At 54.6% G+C, this 9,722-nt stretch overlaps 1 protein-coding gene across 2 annotated transcripts in view; it reads right to left on the minus strand.

Annotated features, from left to right (window-relative positions):
- Dock6 (dedicator of cytokinesis 6) overlaps positions 1–9,722 on the minus strand; it is a gene marked incomplete at its 5' end in the record, with an annotated part of 41,623 nt that overhangs the window by 8,137 nt on the left and 23,764 nt on the right. For both annotated transcript variants that reach the window (XM_013505182.1, XM_013505181.1), the window contains 15 exon segments: positions 275–418; positions 500–692; positions 1,090–1,190; positions 1,295–1,453; positions 1,784–1,936; positions 2,514–2,648; positions 2,798–2,894; positions 3,864–3,948; positions 4,620–4,746; positions 5,233–5,415; positions 5,544–5,704; positions 7,611–7,780; positions 7,869–8,008; positions 8,237–8,407; positions 8,521–8,634. In XM_013505182.1, coding sequence (XP_013360636.1) covers positions 275–418; positions 500–692; positions 1,090–1,190; positions 1,295–1,453; positions 1,784–1,936; positions 2,514–2,648; positions 2,798–2,894; positions 3,864–3,948; positions 4,620–4,746; positions 5,233–5,415; positions 5,544–5,704; positions 7,611–7,780; positions 7,869–8,008; positions 8,237–8,407; positions 8,521–8,634 — 2,133 coding nt within the window.

The following is a 9,722-nucleotide window of genomic DNA, read 5'->3' on the forward strand; positions in this document are numbered from 1 at the left end:
CTCCCTCCCTCCCTCCTTCTTCTCTCTCTCTCCCTCTCTCTTTCTTTCTTTCTGAGACAGGGTCTCAGTATACAGTTCAAGGGGTCCTTCAACCCATTATGTAGCCCAGGATGACTGGCCTCAAATTCATGGAGATCCTCCTGCCTCAGCCTCCTAGGCTCCAGGAGCCTAAGCATGTGTCACCACGCCTGGATGCTTTTCCTTGTTTCCACATACCCTGCCCAGAAAGGACACCACCCGAGCTAAGCCAGTGTCCTTTGTCCCCGGACCTCACCATGGTGAAGAAGGTGGCTGCTTGCTCGAGCAGCCCCACAAGCCCCAGCTCTGTGAAGTACTTCCCGGAGCAGAAGCCCTCCTCATCGGGGGACAGGATGTCGTCGGAGATGGCCGACTCCTCCAGCACGTTGGATGAGATGTTCTGGGATGGGAAGCAGCACGGGACTCCGTCTCTGCTCCACCGGGCCCCTCCCCCGCGGCGGGCCACCCGCTGCCCGCTCACCTGGAAGGACACACAGCCCACGGGCAGGTGGCGGCTGTCCTCGAGCAGCGCCAGGTACTCGGCCACCAGGGCAGCGGCGTGCACCATGCACTGCGCGGCCTCCGCGTGGTTACCCAGCTCCGCGTGCTTCCCGGCCATGTTCTGCAGCCAGGTCAGCCGCAGGTCCGGGGAGCCCTGGTAGCCACGGGCAATCCTGGCGCAGGCAGGTGACAGTGAGTCCTGGGACCCTGGCTCCGTCTGCCAGGCCTGTCACGGGTTACCTTCCTGTGACCCGAGCACCAGCCGCCTCCTCACCTGTCCCTCTTCACCTAGTCCCCTACCAGTCCACCCTTTCACCCGTCCCAGGGACACTACCAGTGACCTACGCCCCTAGTCCTTTGACAAGACTTTATTGAGACAGGGTCTTGCTGAGTCAGAACTGCAGTCCTCCTGCCTCAGCCTCCCAGAGGACTCGGGTTACACTCGTGCACCACCACACTTGGCTTCTGTCCCTCTGTACCTGTGTCTATGTCCTGTCCCCTCCGTCCTCTGTCCCTCAGCCCCTCTCATCAGGGGGCGAGTGGGCGTGGCTTAGTCCCCGCCCCCCGCACCTGTACATGAGGTCGATGAGCATTTCCGGGTCCTCCTGGTGCTCCTTCATCTTCACCGTGTCCGTCAGGATCATGTGCAGATTGAACATCAGGTCCTGGACCTGTGCGGGGGCGTCGGGGGATCAATGCGGGGTGGCACCTGGGGCTAAGAAGGGCCGGGCACAGCCCCGGGGGGCCTCTGTGGGGCAAGGACCCCGGGCGTCACCTGCTCCGCGAAGGTGCTGTCCCGTAGCCCCACGTCCTCCTCGGCGTAGGTGAGGATGGTCTTGAGGGATCGTCGCAGGTGCTCTTCGCTGAAGTTCTGTGTGGTCCCCACGAGGGACGACAGCGACATGGTCACCTGCATCTTCACGCGGGCGAAGTTCTGCAGGGGTAGGGAAGGCTCAGGCGTCCTGGCAACCTTGGTCCCCCAGCCCACACCAGGGTCTGCTCAACCTGCCCAGTCCTTACCCCGTTCTGCTGCATGAGCCCGCCCATCTGTCAGCTGCCCCTCTGCTCACCCGTCCCCAGCACTCTGTCCCCAGGCCCTCGGTGACTTCTGCTCCCCTCCCTCTTTCCCTTCCCCCGCCCTGCCTGTACCGGGGAGCCCAGTGTAGACCACGCCCCCGCCACAGACCACGCCCCGACCAGTAGCCCACAAGACCACGCCCACTCAGACCGCGCCCACCCACGGGCCACTCCCCTGCCCACGCACGTGGCCGATCTCGAAGTTCTGGCGCATGAGGAGGTAGAGCGAGGCGCTGGCGTGCGCGCGCACGGTGCTGACTCGGCTGCCGCAGTGTCGCAGGAGCCGCAGGCAGAGGTCCGCACACAGCTCGGTGTCTTCTTCGAACAGCAGCTCTGGGAACTGCCCCCCAGGACAGAGACAGAAGCTGCTCAGCACCCCTCTCGGGGCTCAGAGGCGCCCACACCCAGACTGTGCGGAGGAATCTTCGGTTCTGCCCGTTTTGGCCAACAACAGACCTGGATTTTATTTTTCTTTCTTGCTCGCTCACTCGCTTTATCTTGGGGTCTGGGGACTGGAGATTAAACCAAGGACCTTCGCACTGAGCTACAACCCCAGCCACTTAAAAATACTGTTTTATTTTGAGAAGCCCTGGGTCTGAATTGCCCGGATGGGACTTGAACTTGTCATCATCCTGCCTCAGCCTCCCAGAGTGCTGGGATTACAAGTGTGCACCACTGTGCCTGGCTGGAGTTTCTTTTTTGGTTCATTTTTGCACTACTAGAGAGTGAGGCCACTGCCTGCCTCATGCATCGGGGTGGGCCCTCTACCATTGAGCTACGTCCTCACCCCCTGCTGTGTGACCGGGGTAGGTGACTTGGCCTCTCTGATCCTTAGTTCCTTCCTGTGTGAGCTGCAGCTGAGGAGCCTGTTTCAGGTGCTCAGGGAACTGCTGCTGTAATTATTACCCCCTGCTCACCTTGGACACCAGGGCCCGCTGGGTGGCCAGGCCGTGCTGCAGGAAGAGCGCGCTCTGGGTGCTGCCCAGACTGTACAACACAACCTTCAGCACCGCGCCCAGCACGCTCTCCCGGGCCTCTGACAGCAGCACTGTCTTTGGGGAAGGGTACAAGAAGGCCAGGTATTAGAGACCGCAGTGGTGACGGGGACAGAAAAGGCAAAGATCAAGGAGTTACAGATTGTAGGGGTCAGAGGTCAGAGAGCGTGGGTCAGAGGTTAGGCAGGTGCTGGATCAAGCCCTACCTGCACAATGATTTCCAGTGTGTCCAGAACCACCAGGCTGGCCTCTGTGGCCAGGTTCCCGTCCACCAAGGCCTCATGCTCCATTTCGTCCTTGCTCCTGGAGGGGAGGGGAGAGTTTGGGAAGCGGCATCCCAGGGCGGGGGTGAGCCCTCTCCGTCCCCTGGACGTCAGTGCAGAGCTCGTCTGAACCCAGAAACTCCCTTCCTGCCTGCTAAGCTTTGGGGCTTGGCTGTGCAAGGGACTAAGGCGGTGCCCAAGGGACCCCTTAGTTATTTTGTTTTGTGTTTTTGAAACATGGTCTGACTATGTAGCCCAGGCTGGCCTTGAACTCATGGAGGTCCTCCTGCCTCAGCCTCCCAAATGCTGGGATTACATGTGTGTGCCACCACGCCTGTATCTTGAGATACAGTGCCAGTTCTTGAGAGTAAGGTGTTATAAAAAGATCAAGTTTGAGCACCCATGAGGCTGAGGCAGGAAGCTTTCAAGTTCAAGGCCAGTTAGGGCTACATAGAAAGTTCAAGGCCAGCCTAGAATACACAATGAGACCCTGTCTCAAGAAAATCAGAATAGTAATAGTTGGGGATGGTGCCACACTCCTGTCATGCCAGCCAGCACTCAGGAGGCTGAGGCAGGAGGATCACTGAGAATTTGAGGCCAGCCTGAACTAAATAGCAAGCCCCTGACTCAAAAATCAATCAATCAATCAAAAATCCCAAAACAGCAGCAAAAAATAAAGAGCAAACCAGGCTCCACCCAGCACTGTGGCTCCCGTCCTATGATGCACTGTCTTTCCCCTTCCTTCACACATTCCCACTGCCAAGATACCTCCTGCCAAGCCCTCATCCAGGGACAAACTGATGGGGCCACTTGATCTTAGACTTCCAGCCTCTAAAACTGAGAGTTAAATAAACCTCTTTTCTTTTTCCTGTTTTTTCTCCCCCTGCTAGGGCCCTGTGTTTGCTAAGCAAGCGCTCTGCCCCAGAGGAACTTCTTATCCTATAAAGCCCCCTATCTCAGGTAATCTGTTACAGTAACAGGAAACTGACTGATCGCTGCCCACACCTACTTGTCCACACGGTCCGAAGCTTGTCTCCAGTGTGTTATGCTCTTGCGCCAGCGGACGTTATCCTGGGTCCCGAAAGGGCTCCTCTCTGGGACATAGGAGAACATGTTCATACATGTGCAAGAATAGGACACATCTGAGCAGAACCCAGGAGGATGAAAGTCCTCGCGCGGTGAGACGCGGTAGGGCACGGGAAAGCCGACGCTGGCCGAGTGGACACGCCCGTGTGCAGCAATGACACAGGAACTTGTTTCTTTCTTGGTGATGTTGGAGATGGAGCCCAGAGGATCGCCCGTGCTAGGCAAGTACTGTACCCCTGAGCCACAGCCCAGCCATTTTTATTAGTATTAGTTTTCGAAACAGGGTTTCACTAAATCACTAAATCACCCAGGCTGGGCTTGAACTTGTGATCCTCCTGCTTCAGCCTCTCAGAGTGCTGGGGTGACAGCCATGCACCACCACACCCAGCGTTTTTCTCTTACTTTTTTTAGAGTGCTGTGGAACCCAGCACCTTGCTCAGGCAGGCGCTCTACCACTGCGTGATTATATCCCCAGCCGTTTTTACTTTTTACAGTGAGACGGTCTTGCTAAGTCGGCCAGGCTGAGGCTCAAATTTGCGGTCCTTCTGCCTGGGCCTCCCAAATGGCTGCAGATACAGAAGTGCGCCACCGTGCCGGAAGCGTACGGACTTCTTCCTGGGAGGAGTGAGCTGACAGAGGGGCGGGGTGGCTGGGAGGAAAGGGAGCCCTGTCCTCTCACCACGACTCCGCCGCACCATCTCTTGCCGCGCCCCGATGGTGCCCAGAATGGCTTCCTCTAGCCGGGCCTTCATGTCCAGAGACTTCTTGAACGTGAGGCTGTTGATGCGCTCAAAGGCCTTCTTCCCCTGCGGCAGGGGGCAGAGAAATAGGGTTCAAGGTGAACAACTCAGCTCTTTTTTCTTTCTTCTTGTTTTGTTTTGTTCTGGTTTTTTTTGGTACCAGGAATCGAACTCAGGACCTTGCGCTTGCCAGGCAGGTGCTTATGCCACTGAGCTATATTCCAGCCCTTTTCTTTCTTTTTGGCTGTACTAGAGATTCAACCCATTTCCCTCACACTGAGCAGCACTGCCAGCCCGTTTTTATTTTAAGACAGGGTCTCACTAAGTCACTATGTTGCCCAGTCTAAGCTTGAACTTTTGATTCTCCTGCCTCAGCCTCCCAAAGTCCTGGGGTTACAGGCTGTGCTGCCAGGCCTGTCTCACTCCACCCCTTTATCCAGAGCCTGTGCACCTACAGTCCACCCCTTTACACCCCGCCCATGATGCCCCACAGCCGGGGATGTATACGAAGACTTCTTCTTCCGCCTCAGACCCCCGCCTCTCGCTTTGAACCTTGTACTTGAAGCCAGCCAGGCAGAGGTACAGCAGGTCCAAGAGTCGTCCCAGCTGAGGCACGGTCAGGTCAGCGGCCCAGTGCTGCAGGAGGGTGGGCTCTGCATTTTTCAGGACCCACAGCACACACACCAGCAAGGTCCGGCTTGATTCTGCAGACAGGGGACAGCCTGGGCGGGACACCTGGGTCAGACAGAAAAGAGCTGATTTTCATTTCCCCATGTGAGATGAACACTGGCTGACCACACCCTATGTGTGGTCACATGACAGCTTCCACCTGACAGTGTCTAAGGGGGTGAGCTGGAACTCACGGTGGGTGCGGCCTGGGAGATGCCGGTCCGGGAGCCCGGGGCCAGGGGGCCCCCAGCAATGGCCATGGCCACAGACGGGTTGATGGTACCTCCAGCCTCCCCTTCGCCATCTGTGTCTGAGTCCAGCATGGACGCCAGTCTTGACCGTTGGCCGGGGCCCTCTGTGGGGAGTGGGAGAAGTAAATGAGGCCCTGCGTCTCAGCATTCAGGAGTCTGGCCTCAACATCAACCCCTTCCCCCAGGCCAGCTTGGGCTCTCCGGCTGTCTGCTTCCAGAACTTTCTTCTTGTGCTTTTGTTTATTTTTGTTTTTTGAAGCAGGTTCTCATTATTTATTTATTTATTTTTGAGACAGGGTCTCGCTATGCGGTTCAGGCTGGCCTTGAGCTCACTTTGTAGCCCGGGCTGGTCTCGAACTCGCAACGATCCTCCTGCCTCAGCCTCCCGAGTGCTGGGATTACAGGCGTGTGCTACTATGCCTGGCAGGTTCTCATTATTTAACCCAGGCTGGCTTTGAATTCCTGGACTCAAGTGACCTTCCCGCCCCAGCCTCCTGTGCAGGTAGGACTACAGGTGTGTACCACCATGTCAAACTTGCCCTAGGGATTTTTGAAATAAAAGGCAGCCTGAATCTAACTAAAACTCTAGCCCAGCCCAGCTTAACTCAACTCCAGGCTGGACTGAGGTGATGGACCCCTCATCCAATCTGCCTCAGAGAACAGAAGAACCCTCACTGAGAAAAACGATATTGCTTCCACCCTGTGGTTCTTTTACGCATAATAAAAAGTTACAAGACATGTGACAAAGCAGGAAAATATGATGGATAAGAGAGAGAGAGAGAGACAGAATAAAGGCAGATACAGAGATGAACAAATGTTGAAGTTAGCAAACAAGGACTTTAAAAATAAAAAATAGAGAAAAAGATGGGGGGAGAGTTGAAAGGTGGAGAATTTCAACATAAAATTAAAATCTATAAAAATCACATTAAGAATTTTACAACTGAAAAATATAATATCTGAAATTAACAACTCAACGGATGGATTTAAAAGACATCATAAAAAAAAAAAAAAAAAGACATCATTAGTGACCCTCAAGGCAGGACAAAAGAAAATTTCACAACTGCAGCACAGAGAGCAAAAAGAGTAAGGAAACAAAAACAGCAGATATGTGACATGCTCAAAAGGTCTAACATACGTGTAATTGGAGTCCCAGGAGAGAGGAGGAAAAAACAAGGTAGAAAAAAAATTCAAGAAATAATTTGAGAATGTCCCAATAGTGATGAAAGAGATCAACCCACAAATCCCAAATTCGTTCCTAACCGAGATCTTTGATTGTCCTTCAATGGCACCCAAGAATACTGGGTGAATAAACGGATGCGTGAACGCAGGACTCCAGCTTTCCTCTCTCACGATATTTCCCTGCCCCTCATATCCTTTCACAGGACAGTAAATATCATCATCGTCCCTATCATTTACTGTGGCCTGCCAATATGCTGGTATTACAGTACTCAAATTTTCATGTAACTCTGTTACATAATTGATGCCATTCCTGTCCCCGTTTTACAGGTGAGAAATTTAAGGGTGGTTCCTAGCTTTCTAGGCCCCCTGTGTAGGACATGAACCTGTTCTGCTGATCCTAATGTCTGTGTCTTTTTTATTTATTTATTTATTCATTTTTTTTTTCCAGTTCTTTTTGAGATAGGATGCCCCTATGTAGCCCAGGCTGGCCTCAGACTCACAGAGATTGCCCTGCCTCAGCCTCCCAGGTGCTGGTATTACAGGTGTGTGCCACTGTGCCTGGTGTTTCCCATCCCTTTCTTTCTATTTTTTTTTTTTTTTTTGGTTTTGTTTTGTTTTGTTTTGTCTTTTTGAGGCAGGGTCTCGCTATGCAGTTCAGGCTGGCCTTGAGCTCACTTTGTAGCCCAGGCTGGTCTTCAACTCGAAAAAATCCTCCTGCCTCAGCCTCCCAAGTGCTGGGATTACAGACGTACACCACCACGCCCAGCTTTCCTGTCCCCTTCTGATCCATCCCCTAAACCTTATGGCCCCATCCATCCCTGGCCCACTGACCAGCAAAGTCGTGCAGCCGTGGCAGGGTGTCCCGGGCAAGTGACAGCAATGGCAGGTACAGCTCAGCTACTCGGGCTTTCACAGTGGCCTCAGCATAGCGGGGATCAGTGTCATGGCTACAAAGCAGGCTGTGAACGGCACTGATGGCCTTCTTGGGCAACAGGGACGCCCTGCGGGGCGGTGGGGTGTTCAGTGTGGGCACACATGGCTCCCTCCCCATCTCATGTGCCCCGGGGGCCGAGCGGGACCTGTGCTCACCCCTCGGCCTCAGGTTCCAGGGCCAGAGCCAGCTCGGTTAGCAGCAGCCCGGCCAGAAAGTGCTGTTGCCTGAACGGCCCGCTGAGCTCGAACATGCTGGTCACCTTGGGGTCCGGGGCCTGGCTGGAGAAGGTGGAGCTCTGCAGAGTAGGGAGAGAAATCAGGGGTGGCAGGAAGACCACGGTCGAGGGGCAGAGGGAGCGGTCACCGTGAAAGCCGCCTGGGAAGTGACTGCACACGGCTGGCCTGGGGAAAGGGTCAGAGGCGAGAGGTCGGGGTTAGCTATCGGTAAGGTCAAAATCTAAAGCGATGGGTTGGAGGTGAAAGCTCTGGGTCAAGGAGACGAGGGGGAAGTGGAAGCCGCTCACCTGGGAGGTGGTGGAGGACACAGAGGGGGAGGGCGAGGCCGGCGGGGACAGGGGGCAGCAGGGGAGGTTGAGGGTCACGTAGTGCTCGTGGCTGCACAGGACGCGGGTGAAGTCCATGCGCAGGGCCAGCAGCGCTGCAGGGTTGGGAGCTGACTGCAGCCGTGTGGCCACCTTTGGGAGACACGGTCACTGTGGATAGCAGCACCGCTCCACCCACCGTCCCGGGGGTAAAGCCACAGGCCCCGCCCACACCGCCTGCCACGTCATTGGCCACACCCACCCACCTGCTTGTAGTGAGCTCGGACCAGGCTGAAGACAAAGCCACGGTCCACTAAGGACAGGAGGTCGCTGAGAAAGAAGGCCAGGCTGGCGTTGAGGCGCTCGGCCAGCTCCGTGTCCTGGGGACGCAGAAGCCCATCAGTCCACCTTGATGGCTTCCCCAGGCTCTCACCTGGCCACCAGTAGCCTCCATGAGACGTACAATGGTCCCAGATCCCTAGGTTTCTTTCTGACTGTTTCTGAGACAGTCTTACCATATGGTCCAGGCTGGCACTGAACTTGCGGTGATCCTCCTGTCTCAGCCTCCTAGCCGTCCTAGGTTTCTTGATACCTTTTTCCTTTTTTTAAATTTTTTAAATTTTTTAAGTCAGGACCTCGCTCTTCCCAGGCAGGTACTTGTGCCACCGACCTATATCCCTGGCCCCAACACCTTTATCCTTGAGCTCCAGAGACCCAGGACCTCTGGCTGTCCTCCTCCTTGACACCTTCCATTCTGAATACTCTTTTCTTTCCTCTCTCACTTAGATTTGAGGAACACACCTGCGGCAGAACTAGCTACTGATTCCAAGATCTTCTCTCCCTCTCAGTCCAGAGTTCAGGGCTGGGTAGAAACTCCAATTCCCAGCCTCCTTTGCGGCTGAATACAGCCATGTGACCATATTCTGGCCAATAGGATTTCCCGAGGAAGTGAGCTGGCGGATTAAAGAAAAGGGGATAGTTTCCCTTTCTCGCTGTTGGGAATGCCTTATGTAGGTGGTACCATGGTGAACCGCAAGGGCTAGAGTCAGAATCAAGCCCACACTTTGGAGCCCCGTACAGTCTACTATGCCCAGAAATAAACTTTGGTTCTGTTTAATGCACTTGTGATTGTGTTAAATAAATTAACCTCTGCCCTAATATACCCTCAACAATCACCTACTGAGCACTGAATGTGTCCCAAGCCCTGTGATAAGATAGACACAATCCCGACAGTTTCTTGTGGGGAAGACAATCAATAAACAAAAAGAATTCTTTTTTATTTTTCTGGTACCGGGAATCAAATTCAGGACCTTGTGCTTGCCAGGCAGGCGCTGTGCCGCTGAGCTAAATCCCCAGCCCCAACAAAAAGAATTCTAGAGGGGCTGGGGATTTAGCTCAGCGGCAAAAGCGCCTGCCTGGCAAGCGCAAGGTCGTGAGTTCGGTTCCCGGTACCAGAGAAAAACCAAAA

The sequence above is a fragment of the Chinchilla lanigera genome, unplaced genomic scaffold (genome assembly GCF_000276665.1).
Source record: "Chinchilla lanigera isolate Chin_1 unplaced genomic scaffold, ChiLan1.0 scaffold00094, whole genome shotgun sequence".
NCBI classification, from domain to species: Eukaryota; Metazoa; Chordata; class Mammalia; order Rodentia; family Chinchillidae; genus Chinchilla; species Chinchilla lanigera.